Source organism: Lemur catta, chromosome 8 (genome assembly GCF_020740605.2).
Source record: "Lemur catta isolate mLemCat1 chromosome 8, mLemCat1.pri, whole genome shotgun sequence".
In the NCBI taxonomy this organism is placed as follows: domain Eukaryota; kingdom Metazoa; phylum Chordata; class Mammalia; order Primates; family Lemuridae; genus Lemur; species Lemur catta.
In genome coordinates, this window is record NC_059135.1 from 102,466,751 (window position 1) to 102,482,106 (window position 15,356).

Below are 15,356 nucleotides of genomic sequence, written 5' to 3' on the forward strand. Positions count from 1 at the left end.
GCTGATATCTGTCTGGCAGCCCGTCCAACTAGGGGTCCATCTGCCTGCCTAGCTGGTGGAGGGGTCTTTTGAGAGCTGTGTCTGTTTGGTGGTCTCTCAGGCTGGGCCTGGTCAGGTTGTTGTTGGTCTATCTCTCTGGCCGGAGGGGTCCAGCCAGCCAGCCATGGACTGCCCTTCTGAAAGTCTGGCTGTCTTAGGGTCTGGCTATGTCTGTCCAGGTTGGTGGTCCATCCATCTGCCTGTCTGGGGATCTTTCTTTCTGTCTCTCGGGGGTCAGTCTTCATGGCTGTGGTTATGCCTGGCCTGGATCTGTGGGAATGGCCAGGGGTCCCTCCGTCTCTCTGTGGAGTCACCGGAGTGTCTGAGTGAAGGAGGCTCACATCCTGAGCACAGGCCAGTCCACTGTGTGGTGAGGGGAGCAGTCTCTGGAAGCCCTTCTGTCCACTCCGGCTTCACCACTCAGGAGCCATGCCCCTTCCAGACGTCCTTTTTACATCTGCTCTGTTAAACCTCACCGGCCATTATAACCCACCTACCCCCGCCCCCAGCCTCAGGCCTCCAATGCTGTAATCACCAGGGCAAAGCGCCACATTTCTCACAGTGAGAAACTTTTATTTTGATCAGGGCGAGTGTTCCACTCCCAACACATGGCACAGTGGAGCATGGCTGTCAGCGGGCAGTCCGAGAGCTCGTGCGGAGAGGCAGGCGCTGGTGCAGCACTCACACCCGGGTCCACTCGGCAGGGGGGTCCCGGGGCCCCTTCGGCCTTCCGATGCGCAGGTTGAAGCCTGGGAGAGGAAGGGTGCTGTGGGTCTCATGGAGAAGCTGAGGTGTGAAGAGGTCAGCAACTTGCGGAAGGCCATCCCCAGGCCTAGAGCTCCTCTGGCTTACTGCAGCCACTGGGCTCTGAGAGCCTGAGTCCCACGTTCCCAGGCCGAAGTCCCAGATTTCCGGGGTTCACTCAAAGCTGGGTAGAGTCCCCGAGGCCCAGGCTCTGACTTACCTAGTCCACTGGTCTGAGCTCCATCCGTCACGTCCTCATAGGCGCCAGTCCCGGCCGGGCTTCGGTCAGCAGGAACTGCGGGCAGGAGACCCCACCACGGGTCGGTTCGAGTAACCCCACGGAGTCCCAAGACCCCGCCCGGGACGCTTCCTTCCGAGGCCCGGGGAGGCGAGCCGAGGGCGGCGCCAGCGGGAGGGGGCGGGCACCAAGGGCGTGCCCGAGCGCCTCTAGGGAATGGCCCGAGCAAACAGGCTGTCCCGGCCAGAGGCCGAACTGGGACCAGGCTTCAGGGCCACAGTCTCTGGGGACGCCTCCGCGGCACGGCCAATGACGGGCAGTAGCCCAGGGGGCGTGGCCAGGCCGGGCCGGGGGCGGGGGTCCCGTGGCCACCCGGGCCCCGCGGTTCCCTCCAGGGTGGGTCCCGAGAAGGAGTAAATGGGTGGGTGGCGACCTGCCCCAGCCCCGCGCCGGCCTCGACTCACCGCAGCCAGGCAGCGGCCCCCGCGCGTCCTCCCCGGGCGTCCCGGGCCGCAGGGCGCGCGGCGTCACCTGGCTGTAGACCGGCGCCTCCTCCGCGCTGCGCGCCCGCGACCCCGGCCGGGCGCCCGCCGGGGCCCCGCGCTTCTGCACCACCGCGTACGTGTCGGCCATGGCCAGGGCCGGGGCCGCGGGCGCCGAGATGCTCCTGCGGGCGGGCGGGGTGCGGAGGAAGCGAGACGGCGGCGCGGGCGGGGCGGGGCGGGGCGGGGGAGCGCGCTCGGCGGGCAGACCGCGAGCTTCCTTCCCGCCCGGGCGGCGGGCGGCGGCGGGGGGGGTCTCTGGGTAGGGCGGTCTCGTTTCTGTGTCCCCAGCGTCCCGCAAGTTACGCAGGTGAAGGGGGCATGGGGCCGGCCCGACAGATAAACGGGCAGGGTATTGGTATTGTGGGGTGGCCGTTTCTGTATAAATGTTTATTGAATAAAAATGAGGAAGTGGCATCGAAGGGGAGGAAGGGCTGGCCTTAAAGTGGAGGGCTTGCCTCAAGGACGGGAGGGTGAAGTCTCTGCTGCGAAGGAGAGTCAACTGCGTACCCGCGGCAGCCAACACGACGCCTGACAAGTGGGCAGCATCAAGAAATTTTGCTGAATTATTGATTGGAGGACCCAGGACAAGAACCTCAGAACGTAGGGCTAGGCAGAGGCCACGCATGGGACCACTGGGATAAAAGGGGCATCTTGGGGAAGGGACCACTGGGATAAAAGGGGCATCTTGCGGAGGGTTCTCAGAGCTCGATTCAAAGAAAGGGCCAGCGAATATTTGGTGAACTGAACAGCATGGAAGGGGCTAGTGTATCAAGCGCGAGGAAAGAGCCTCTGAGCCTGAGAAATTGGGCCGGGAAGGGTGCGGAGACGCAGCCAGGTACCCGAGGACCCCGCCTGGTGGACGGGGTATGGCGAGGAGCCCGGGGGAAGTCCGGAGGGAGGGGGCGTCGTCGTAGAATGGGACACAATTCTGGGGAAAAACAGGAGGGGAGGGCCATGAGGCTTCGGAGGAAACTGGCCAGACCGCTGATGGGGCCCTGGGGTTAGCTTAAGAGGAGATGGCAAGGGGGCGCGGAGGCCCGCAGGGGTGGATGTCATCAGGAGCCGGTGCCTGCTCCCAGGCGGAGTCAGGGGCTGGGCTCTGCTCTGGGTCCTGGTCTTTGAGGATGTTGAAGGTGGAAAGCAAGAGACAGAGGGGAGGGGTCTCTGTACCTCCTTGAGGTTCTGGTAGTTGGGGCTGGCGTTCTGGAGCGCTGAACGGAACATCTGAGCTACCGTGTGGTACAGAAACCTGTGCTGCTCCTGTCGGGGTGAGTGAGGGGCCATCAGGAAGGGAGGCGGAGATGGAAGCCCGGCCTGTGTCGCTGGGAACTAGGAGCCCGAGACTGAGGCTCGCACCTCTGTCTGCACGGCTGCAGGGCGCTGCTTCCGCATCTCCAGGACCATGTCGAAAAGGCTGAAGTTAGGTGGGATGGTCTAGGGCGGAGAGACGGGGCACGTGAGCAGGATGGCGTGGGCATGGGACATACGCTGCACACACATGGATGCCTTCATCGTACCTGGGTCAGGAGCAGCTGCCTCACATAATCCACCGAGCACAGCACGCCTGTTCACCGGCAGCCCGCACTGGCAAGGGAGAATCAGAGCCAGGTCAGGGCCTACCCACAACACCTTTTAAATGGGACACTTGGGGCTGAGGGTGAGGGTCCTAATGGGGTCCCCTGCAGGACTTCTTGATTCCCAGGATCCCCAGATTGTAATTGAAAAAGGAAAAACGTTTTAATCACATATGTTGAGCATCAGCTGTGGGCTTACTCCCCGGCTGACTCTGTGCTCAACAAATGCTAACAATTTTAGTCGAGGCAGGTGAGCAAGTATGGCCTCTCAAAATAGGCTTCCAGGCTGCAAGACTGGCCCCAGGTCCTGCACTCCCCTCCCGGCCTCCCTCCCCACCCTGTCCCCTCTGCCTCACCAGACCCTGGTGAAGCCCATTCCCTAAACCTGCAGTGGACACAGAGGGGTCCAGGGCCAGATCCCTGGAGGCGACGGGCTTCCTCCACCATGGCCAGTATGTGGTCAGGACTGCTGGGGACCCCATGGTCTGGCCAGGACATATACTGCAGCTGATACACAGAACGGGATTCCTGAGAACAGAAAAAGAGGAGCAAAGAATAAGAAAGAAAGAAAAGCATCCATGTGTACTTATTACACGCCAGGCCCAGAGCTAAGTATCTTCCATTTAAACCTACCAGATAATAACTGAGGAGGTAGACACTATTGTGAATGCCCATTTTACAGAGAGAAACAGGCAAGAAATTGCTCTCATGTGGGAGCCCCTTTCCTGCTTCCTCCCCTATCTATACCTTCTGGAATGTGACCTTGAGGGTCCTGAGCATCATGTCTGCATTCAGCCACTTCTCCTTTGTCTGAGTATGGAGGCAAGAACAAAAGTCACAGTGCCGAAAAACACGTTTAGAAAGCAAAGCATTCCTGATTAAAAATCAAATAAACACATTTTTGATTCAACCTTTAAGGCCAGTCCAAAGGTTTTCCACCCTGGGACTCTGCCTTGAAACCTCCCACAACATCCAAGTTCCGAAGGCCCCTGTTCCCGTCTCTGCCCCAGCTCACCAAGGCGATGCAGAAAAGCCCAATCTGCAGTGGCTCCTGCTCTTGGGCCCAGTAACACTCACATCTTTTCTACAACAGGTATGGGAGAAAGAGCAGGGAGTGATGAGGGGGAGTCAGCTCCAGAGTTTCAGCTCAATATGTCCACCCTTCCCACCCCCTCCCCATTCACCCTAGGGTGCTGCTGGTGGACACACACAAGCAGCTGCAGCTATGATGGTGGCCAGCCAGCAGCACCATCAGATTGAACAAACTGCAGACTCAATGGAGGGGAGCCAGTACCATGCAGGAGGAAGACAGTACAGGATACTCTCCCACTGCAAGCAACTAAAAACCCAAAAAATACATGAGCCATGATTTTCAGACATTGAATGACAGGCATTGCAGGACTCTGGTCACTGAACAGACCACCCCAGCTTACTGCCTGGAAGTGTTGCCAGGCTGCAGGACATGAGGAGTCCAGTGAATCCCAATAAGTTGGGAAGCCAGAGATCATGGCTCAGAGAGGCCAAGCAAGCTAGAATTTGCAGAGAAGCTAGAATTTGCAAGGAAGCCAGAATTTGCAGCCCTGGAAGGAATAAAACTATGCAAACAAACAACTCCCCTGCCCAACAAAACCCCCTAAACCCCTCCAGATGCTGCATAGGGGTCTGTTCCCTCCTTGAATTTTTGGCTGAATAATAATCTGCATACATACAGCATGAGACTCCATGAGGCCATGCAAGAATAACTTCCCATGAAAGAATACTACTACGAATCTGCAGGATTAACATTTCCCAGAGCTCACAATGAGACATTTACATGCCCTCTACCCAGAGTGGAGAGGCCTCATTGATTCTAGGGGGTATTCAGTAGGGAACTCAGAATGACCAGATTAGAAGTAGGGCTAAATTAATCCTACCATAAAGGGTAGGTACTCTAGACCTGCCCTAAGAGAGCTTATACTCAAACCTCAAAATGATCAAACATCCAAAAGTAACTTAATTGTCTTCCTGAAAAAGTAAAACACTCTTTTAAGAAACAACACAATCCAGCACTTACCTGTTTAAAATTTAAAATATCAAGCATCTAATAAAATTTTATTAGACATCCAATGAAGCAGGAAAATGTGACTCTTAACCGGGAGAAAAATCTGTCAATAGAAAAGGCCCAGAAATGACAAAGAGGAGGAAAGAAGCAAAGACCTTAAAATAGCTATTATAAATATTATAAATATACTCAAAGATGAAAAGGAAAACATGAACATGATCAAGAGTAAAATAAAAAATACAAAGAAAACCTAAATGTAATTTCTAGGAGGAAAAATAAAATATATGAAATGAAAAACTTACTGTTCAATAGCAGATTAGACACCAGAAGAAAAGATCAGTAAGCATTAAAACATAGCACTAGAAACTATTCAAAATGAAAAAGACAAAAAACAAACAAACAAAAAAACAAAACCAAAAAACAGAGAATCACTTCTCTGTGGAACTATATCAAATGGTCTAATGAATGTATAACCTGAATGAAGTCCAGAATGAGAAGTGAGAGAGGGGAGAACAGAAACTATATGTGATAAAATACAAACTGAAAAATTTCCCAAATTTGATGAAACTATGAATCCACAGATCCAAGAAAGTCAATGAACCAGAAGGAAATAAACATAAAGGAAGTCATACCAAGGCAGCTCATGATCAAATTGCTGAAAAACATTGATAAAGAGACAATCTTAAAAGCATCATACACATAAAAGACACATCACATGCTGAAGAACAAAGAATGACAGCAAAATTTTGTCAGAAACTCTGCAAGTCAATGGTGTGACATCCTAAAAATGCTGAAATTAAAAAAAAACTTTTCAGGCAAATAAAAGCTAAGAGAATTCATCACAAGCAAATCTGCACTATGAGAAATATTTAAATAAGCTTCTTCATACAAAGAGAAATGACACCAAATGGAAATACAGATCTACAAAAAAATAATGGAGTCAAGAAAAAAGTAAATATGTGGCTAAATATAAAAGATATTTCTCTCATTTTTAACATCTTTAAAAGATAATTTAGTGAATTTTATCAAACAATTAAGCAGGAATTAACACACCAATCCTTCATAAATTCTTGCAAAAAACTGAAGAAAAGAATATTTCCCAACATATTGTATGAGGCCAGCATTACCCTGATATCAGGATTAGACAAAAATATCACAACAAAACTACTAACCAATGTCTCATGAATATAGACACAAAAAGTGTCAACAAAATACTAGCAAAATATACAACTTGACCAAGTGGGATTAATCCCAGGAATGCAAAGTTGGTTCAATATATGAAAATCAATAAATGTCATACACTATATTAGTAGAATAGAAAACAAAAACATAATCATCTGAATAGATGCAGGGAAAAAAATTGAGAAAACCCAACACTCTATCATGATAGAGTTTATTAGAAACTCAGTGCCCAAAGTTTTTATTGGGGAACCTTCTGTAGAGCATGTAGGTACCCTCTGCCTAACGTGTACCTGTACCAAAATTTAAGACTCTCAGAGAGCAGGTGTTCAGCATCAACCATATTATTTGTATAAGCAGTTTAGGTGTAGTGAGCCATTCTTACTAGAAATCCAAGTTCCCGGAGGCCAGATAGGAACCAATCTTATAGGAAGGCCTTTTTAAGCATAAGCAATTTAACTCTCATGCAATGTTTAACTCTTTTGTACACAGAAAGGGACCTACCAAGAATAGCCAAAACTATCTTGAAAAACGAACAAATTCAAAGGACTCATACTCCCTGATTTCAAAACTTGCTACAAAGGCATAATAAGCAAAACTGTGTTATACTGGCACAAGGACAGACATATTGTCAATTGAATAAAATCGAGAGTTTAGAAATAAACCCTTTCCTTTATGGCCAATTACTTTTCAACAAAATTGCCAAGACCATTCAATGGGAAAAGCATACTTTCTTCAACAAATGGTGCTGGAGAAACTGAATATCCATATGCAAAAGAATGAATCTGGATCCTTACCTCACACTACATACAAAATTAACCCAAAATGAATTGGAGACCTAAATGTAAGAGATAAAACTACAAAACACTTAGAAGAAAACATAGGAGTAAATCTTTATGAGCCATGATTAGACAATGACTTCTTAGCTACAACACCAAAAGCATAAGTGAAACAATAGATAGATTGGAATTCATCAAAATTAAAAAATTTTGTGCTTCAAAGAACACTATCAACAAAGTGAAATGATGTGACTCAGGAGGCTGAGGTAGGGGGGTCGCTTGAGCCCAGGAATTTAATACCAGCCTGCACAACATAGTGAGACCCTGTCTCTACAAAAACAATACAAAAAAAAAAAAAAAATTAGCTGGGCACGGTGGCATGCTCCTGTAGTCCCAGCTACTCACCAGACTGAGGCAGGAGGGTAGCATGAGCCCAGGAGTTTGAGGCTACACTGCACTCTAACCTGGATGACAGAGCAAAACCCCATCTCTTAAAAAAAAAAAAAAGTAAAATGACAGCCCATGGAATGGGAAAGATACTGTAAATCATGTACTGATAGGGGACTTGTATCTAGAAGAACTCTTACAATTGTAAAAAGATAATCCCAAATAACCCATTTTGAAAATGGGCAAATGATCTGACTAGACATTTTCCAGAGGAGATATAAAAAGGACAAATAAGCACATGAAAACCAAAAACACAGTGAGATATCACTTCCCACTTATTAGAGTGACATATGTGTGTGTGTGTATGTATATGTGTATATATATGACTATATATGTGTGTGTCTGTGTGTATAGTCATATGGGCATAACATTTCGGTTAATGACAGACGACATATATGATGTTGGTTCCATAAGACTATAATAGAGCATGAATGGAAATATGATATATAGCACTTGATATTGGCAGTGCAGATAAAGTAGGGAAAATGACTGATATTCAGTAATGGTGTTGGGACATTTGGTTTCCAATATGAAAAAATAGGTAAGATACCATCCAGGTGTGTTTGTGTAAGCATACTCTATGGTGTCTGCACAATAACAAAATCGCCTAATGATGCATTTCTCAGAACCTACCCCCGTTGTTAAACTATGAATTTCTCTCTCATGTGCTCTCTCTCTCTATACACACACCACACACACACACACACATATGTATATGTATATTTATAACAAGTGTTCATGAGTATGTATTGAAATTAGAAGCCCTTGTGCTTTGCTGATGGGAATGCAAAATGGTGAAGCCACTGTGGAAAACAAAAGAATTAAGCATAGAGTTATCATATGAACCAGCAATTCTCCTCTAGGTGTATACCCAAACAGGAACTCAAACAGATACTTGGATACTAATGTTCATAGCAACATTATTCACAATAGTCACAAGGTAGAAACAAGCTAAATGTCCTTCAACAGATGAATGGGTAAACAAAATGTGACAAATATATACAATGGAATATTATTTGGCCTTTAAAAGAATGAAATTCTGATACATACTGCAACATGGATGAAACTTAAAAACATTTTGCTAAGTGAAATAAACCAGAGACAAAAGGACAAGTATCCTATGATTCCACGTCTATGAGGTACCAAGAATCGGCAAACTAATAGAGATAACAGAGGCTACCAGGAAATGGGGAGTTGTTTAATGGGTACGGAGTTTCTATTTGGGGCAATGAACAAGTTCTGGAAATAAATAGTGGCAATGGTTGTACAACATTGTGAATATACTTAATGCCACTGAATTTTACAGTGGCATTTGAAATGGTTAAAATAGCAAATTATATGTTATGTACATTTTACCAGGATTTAAAAAGAGATACAATATGAGATACCACTTCATATTCCCTAGAATGGCTATAATAAAAAAAGACAGACAATAACAAGTGTTGGTGAGGATGTGAAGAAATTGGAACCCTCATACATTGCTGGTGGAAATGTAAAATGATGTAGCCACTGTGAAAAATAGTTTAGCAATTCCTCAAAATGTTAAAAATAGAGTTCCCATATGACTCAGCAATTCCACTTCTCGGTTTATACCCCAAGAGAAATGAAAACATATGAATTTCATAGCAGCATTATTCATAATAGCTAAAAAGTAAAAAGCACCTAAATTCTATAAACTGATTAATGGATAAGTAAAATGTGGTGGATCCATTCAGTGGAATATGATTCAGCAATAAAAAGGAGTGAATTATTGATACGTGCTATAATATGCATGAGCATTAAAAACATGCTAAGTGAAAAAAGCCAGTCATGAAAGACCACATATTATATGATTCCATTTATGTGAAATGTCCAGAGTAGGCAAATCTACAGAGACTAGAAGTCGATTAGGGATTGCCTAGAGGCTGGTGAGAAATGGGAAGTGACTGCTAATAATAAAAATAATAATAACAACAATATAGGGTTTCTTTATGGGGTGATGAAAATGTTCTAAAATTTATTTTGGTTATGGTTCTGCATAACTCAGGAATATACTAAAAACAATTGAATTGTATACTTTAAATGGCTAGATTGTATCTCAATAAAGCCATTTAGAAAGATAATCTAAAGCAAAAATAATAGCAGTATATTGTATAGTTATTATTTAGAATTTAACCATATATCAACAATAGAATAAAGCATGGAAAGAGGAAATTGAAATATATTATTGTAAAGTTCTTACATTTTAGGTGAAATGTATAATATTATTTGAATATAGACTATGATAAGTTAAAGATTTATACTGGAAACCCTAAAGCCACCACTAAACATTTAAAATTAAGAGGTATAGCTAATAAGGGAATAATGACCAGGAAACAGACTCATGAAAAATTCTCAATCTGAAAGAAGACAGAAAAAAAAGAAGAACAAAGAACAGATAGAACAAATAGAAAACAAATAGCAAGATGGTAGATTTAAACCCAATATTATTGATAATTACATTGGAGACTAAATGTTCCAATTAAAGGCAGATTGTTGGATTAGATTTAAAAAGTAAGTCCCTACAATGCCAGTCACAAGAAAAACTTAAAGATAAAAGTGAACACAGATATAAAGCAAAAGAATGGGAAAAGACATAGCATCCAAACTCTAAAGAAATTTAAATGGCTACATTAATATCGAAGTACACTTTAGAAAAAGGAATAGTAACAAAAATAAAGAGAGACATTACATTTAGAAAAAGGGAACCAATCATCAGGAAGACATAATCCTAAATGTATATGCACTCAATTATAGAGTTTTAAAATACCTGAAGCAAAAACTGACAGAACTTAAAGGAGAAATAAATAAATCTACAATTAGAGTTGGCAATTTCAACATTACTCTTTCAGAAAATAATAGGGCAAATAGACCAAAAAAAAAAATCATAAGAATTATAAGAGTTGAATAACACTGTTGACAAACTTGACCTAATTGGCATTTATTGAACAGTTGGAGATCTCAACACGCCTCTCTCAGCAATTCATAGAACATTTAGAGAAAATAAATCAGTAAAGATAAAAAACAATACCATAAAGATATAAAGTGTCTTTCAAAGAAGACTACCAATTTGACCTAACTGGTATTTAGAGAACACTCCACCCAATAAAAGCAGAATACACATGTTTTTCAAATGCACACAGAACATTTACCAAGATAGACCATATTCATTGTCATAAAACAAATTTCGGTACATTTAAAAGGATTGAAATCACACAAACTTGTTTTTTGATCACAATAGACTTAACTAGAAATCCATAAGCAAAAGTTATATGAAAAAGTCCCCAAATATTTGGAAACTAAACAACCATGGATCAAAGAAGAAATCATTATGGAAATTAAAAGAGTACTTTGAACTAATTGGAACAGAAGACACAACTTACCAAGTTTGTGGGATGAAGCTAAAACAGTGCTTAGAGAAAATACACATTAGGTCCTCATACATTAAAAAAGAAAAACCTCAAATCAATGATCTAAACTTCTGCCTTAAGAAACTGGAAAATGAAGAGCAAATTAAACACAAAAAACCAGAAGTAAGGAAATAATAAAGAGAGAAAATGACTGAACTAGAAAATACAAAACCAATGGGGAAAATGAATAAAACTCAAAGCTGGTTCTTTGAAAAAATAAGAAAATGATAAACTTCTATCCCAGGGGTTGGTAAACATTTTCTATAAAGGGTCAGCTAAAAAATATTTTAGAATTTGAGGGCCATACAATCTACGAAACTTGCAACTACTCAACTCTGCCATTGTAGCATGAAAGCAGGCATAGACAATACATCAATAGTGTGGCTGTGTTCCAATACATTTTATTTACAAAAACAGGCAGTGGGATAGATTTAGTACAATAACTGTAATTAATCCTTCTTCACTCTAGCCAGACTGATTGGGGGGTTGAGGAGGAGAAAGAGAAAACACAAATTACCAAATCAGAAATAAAAAATGGGACATCACTGCAGATCATACAGACTCCATGATCAGCTAGTCACCCCAATTCTACCCCCACCCCTCACCCCACCCATGGAGCCGGCGGGAATGCAGAAACCACCACAAGGTATGTGCCTTTAATTTTGACCAGCACTTACTGAGCAACTAATTCATGCTAAGAGGCAAAACAAAGATCCCCAACCTTGTGGAGTTTACCTCCTAATCAGGGAGATTGAGAATAAACAATGTACATAATACATTGTAGATTATCTGGTGTGTTAGAAGTTTGCAAGAACTGTGAAAAACAAAGGAAAAGTAGGACAAGAGAAGGAGAGTGGAAATGCTGTGAGGATCCAGGAAGATGTCTTTGAAGAAGTAACCTTTGAGCAAAGACCTGAGGAGGTGACAGAGCAGCCACGGGGAAGAACATCCTGGCAGAGGGAAGAGCTAGGGCCTAGGCCTTGAGGCAAAGGTGTCTGGGACATCTGTGGAGTAGCAGAGGCCCAAGTTGTTAGAGTGGAGTGGATTAAGGACAGACAGGTAGAAAGAGCGATCAGAGCTGTACAGGGGACCCAGTCAGTATAGGCCTCATGGCCTATGGTGTGAAATGGGTGGGAAGCCCAGCAGGAGACGGTTGCCAATGGGGAGTGGGGTAAGCCCCATGAATAAAAGAAACAAGATCAACAAAAAATTAAAAAGGGGAACAGTGGGGCTTTCCACAGAGCCACAGTTAGGTCACTCAAAGAACGGTGTCCTCGGGTTCTGGGGTCAGGGAGGAGCTAGCAAGATTCCTCCTCCCTCCTCCCTGCACAAGGAAATGCATTGTGGGGGCCTGAGGACACCTACCAGCCCATTCTCTGTCTCTCTAAGTGCCATTAGGATCACCTAGACAAGAGGGGTAAGAGGAGAGGGAGGTGATTTGGGTCAGGAGGCCAGGGAAGCAGGGGTGGGGGAATCTTCAGAATGTTGGCCCCTCCACACCCCACCCTTCCCTGAAAGCTGACCTTGACCCCAAACTCCCAGATCAGTCGCCAGAAGTCTAGCAGGGTGTGTTGCAGGGGTCCTTGCCTGGCAATGTAGGCCTGGCTTCCGTCTATGCCCTGGGAAAGGCCGCATTCCCTACTGCGATACTGCTGCCCAACCCCACCACCCCCAGTCAGCCCCTTCCCTGACCCCAAGCCTGACCTGGATGAAGTTGCCATTGATGTAGTCACCGTGTTCCTCCTGGAGCAGGGAGAGGATCACTCGTGTCTGATCAGCTGCCAGCGGGTGAGGTGAGAAACGGGGAATTTGGGGCTGATAGGGTTGTCGTGGCCCTGACAGTCCCCTGGATGAAAGCCCGCAAGGGGACCACACACAGAGGCGCCCTTGTGGACTGCTGGGGAGCCCTGCAGCTCCGGCGAGGCTCTGGGAGGGAGAGCGTCGGGGGCGCAGTAGGTGACAAGGGGTGCGCCAGCCGCCGGACTGCTGCCCACTCCCCACGGAGGCCCCCCAACTTACATGGCAGCACATCTTTATAGCGGTTCTTCCTCACATTCCCAGGCCGGCTGCCGGCCTCGGTGGAGCACACGCCGTCAGTCTCCCAGGCGGCAGAGCGGGCCTTGATGTCCTGGTGGGAGGCCCCAGGAAGGGAGGAGAGGGGAAGAGGAGCCTGGCACCCTGAGGGTGCAAGGCAAGTAGCCCTGGGGAGGGGACTGAAGACCCCCAGAAACACAGGGCCTGCTTAGTAATAATGATACAATATGATAAAATAATAATAGCGACCCAGAGCACCTTCTCTGCGCCAGGCACTGTGCTAAAGGCATTTAATCATCACAAGGTCAGGGCGAAGTGGGGACCCCCGTTATGCAGGTGAGAAAGTTGACGCACCACATGCTTGAGCGACTTGCTGAAGGTAACAAGATACCATAGGTCCCTTATTACTCATAGATTATTATCATTAGTGAATAGTGTATTACCGTCATCATCAGGTATTCCTAATCACAATAAGTAGCACCTCCCATGCCAACATTGTGTGTGAGCCACAACGCTGCGTGCTTGACTTATGCCCGCCGGTCACTTTGGTGCTCCCGCACACCGTGGTGTGGTGTAGAGGGTGCCAACGCGGGTGTTCCTACCTCGAGAAGCCCTGCGGCTCCTGTGCGTGCAGGAGGCGGGCCAGGGCGGCAGGGGCGCCCTCACTGCCCGCGTAGCGTAGGGCCCCAGCGCTGCCGACCGCCGGGACCGCCGAGGCAAATCGCCGACCTGCATGACGTCATGTAGCACATGGTCATTATATGTTCACGTTTACTATGTACATTTTCATATTGTGTAAATCATTTATTTTACATTTGTCATGCGTTTCTTATTTCTTATATGCTACAATATTTCTACATGTGTGTACATTATTTAGATTTATTTTATATGTATCTGTTACATATTTTATATTTACTTACAAATTTTTTGAATCATATTTTATAAATTATAATTTTATCTGTTATATTTGTTGTATTGTTTTAAGAAGTTATGTTTTTGTGTAAATTGTCATTTATAATCATACTTATTTTTATGTTTGTATGCCACATATTTCTGAATTTGATATATGCCACCATATACTGTTTACATATTTGCATGTTGTTTCTAAGTTTGGTACTTTCATTGCCTGTAGTGTGCGTGCCTACCGCGCTGCGTCCGCCTTCATTACGCTGCGCTTGCATTACCCCTATTGTAATGTTTAGAATCTTTATAAGTAATGACAAGGGCATCCACGAAGTGAGCGCCCAAGGTGTGCTAAGTGCTTTTACCCACATCATTTATTCCTCAAGCCAGTTTGGTCATTAACGCCCCCATGTCACCAAAGAAGAAACCGAGGCCAGAGGGCCAGGTAAACCACCCCGCACCACAGCCCGGAAAGGCCCGGACGCTGATTCGAGGGGGCGTCTGCATGCTCGCAGCGCCAGGGCCTCCCGGTTCCTCTTCGCCGCGCTCCCGGGCCCTTCCTCTCTATGTTCACAGCGGTGACAGGCAGGTCGCCCGGGAGGTCCAGCGTGGGTGTGCCGCCCGCCTACCCGCTCCACCCGGCAGTGGGCTTGTTCCGGGACTCGAAGGTGGGCACGGCCCGTCCCAGCCCGGCATGGACTTCGCCCTCCGGGGCCCGGGGGCAGAGGGTGAAGGCTGAGACAGCGCGAGAGCGCGACGGAGAGGTGCGGGAGAGAAAAACCGAGAGATCCCCGAACGGGAAGACGCCCCGGGACACCGAGACAGAGACAGCCCGTAGGGCGCACAGGAGGGAGGACGGACGTCGGGACAGTCCAAGGCGAGGAGCCAAGCGCGCCGCGCAGCTGTCCACACTCGCCCACTCACGCTGAACTCGCTGGCGAGGATCGTGCCCTCCCGGCCGCACCGCGCCTCCAGCTGCTCCAGGAAGCTCCGCGCCGCTTCCACGCTGCGGCTCATGGTGCGGTCCAGCCGTGGCGCTCAGCATTCCCAGCGAGTGTAGGCACGGCGGAGGCAGCGGCCGGCGGGGAGACTCAGTCCCCGTCGTCGCCAGCCAGGGGAAGCACGGCGCGGCCGGAGGGGCCGGCCCTCGGCCAATGGCATTCGGAGCACGCCCGCCCCGGATGCTCTGGCCGCGTCGGCGGCGGGAGCGCGCGATCCGGGGGGCTGGACCCGAGAAGTGAGTCCAGCGCTGGAGCTTCCCCCCCTTTTTTTTTTGGCCCCCGCGCCTGCGGGTTGAGTCCGCACAGTCCCGCGGACACTTCCTCCCTTTTGGACCCACCCCTAATTTGGGATCCGTGCCCTGGTGTAGTCTCCAGGTGCCGCCAGGCTGCGTCGGGGTCCGAGC

The 15,356-nt window shown here is 46.9% G+C and overlaps 1 protein-coding gene across 1 annotated transcript; it reads right to left on the reverse strand.

Annotated features, from left to right (window-relative positions):
• Window positions 1–587: 587 nt before the first annotated feature.
• On the reverse strand, window positions 588–15,152 carry PTPN18 (protein tyrosine phosphatase non-receptor type 18). Its single transcript, XM_045559834.1, is given in 15 exon segments — window positions 588–788; window positions 1,004–1,078; window positions 1,486–1,688; window positions 2,406–2,494; window positions 2,737–2,826; window positions 2,923–3,000; window positions 3,084–3,150; window positions 3,526–3,668; window positions 3,888–3,950; window positions 4,156–4,224; window positions 12,380–12,418; window positions 12,538–12,633; window positions 12,719–12,792; window positions 13,034–13,142; window positions 14,876–15,152. Coding segments are annotated over 15 exon segments (1,356 nt in total). The 5' UTR covers window positions 14,969–15,152; the 3' UTR covers window positions 588–720.
• Window positions 15,153–15,356: the final 204 nt, after the last annotated feature.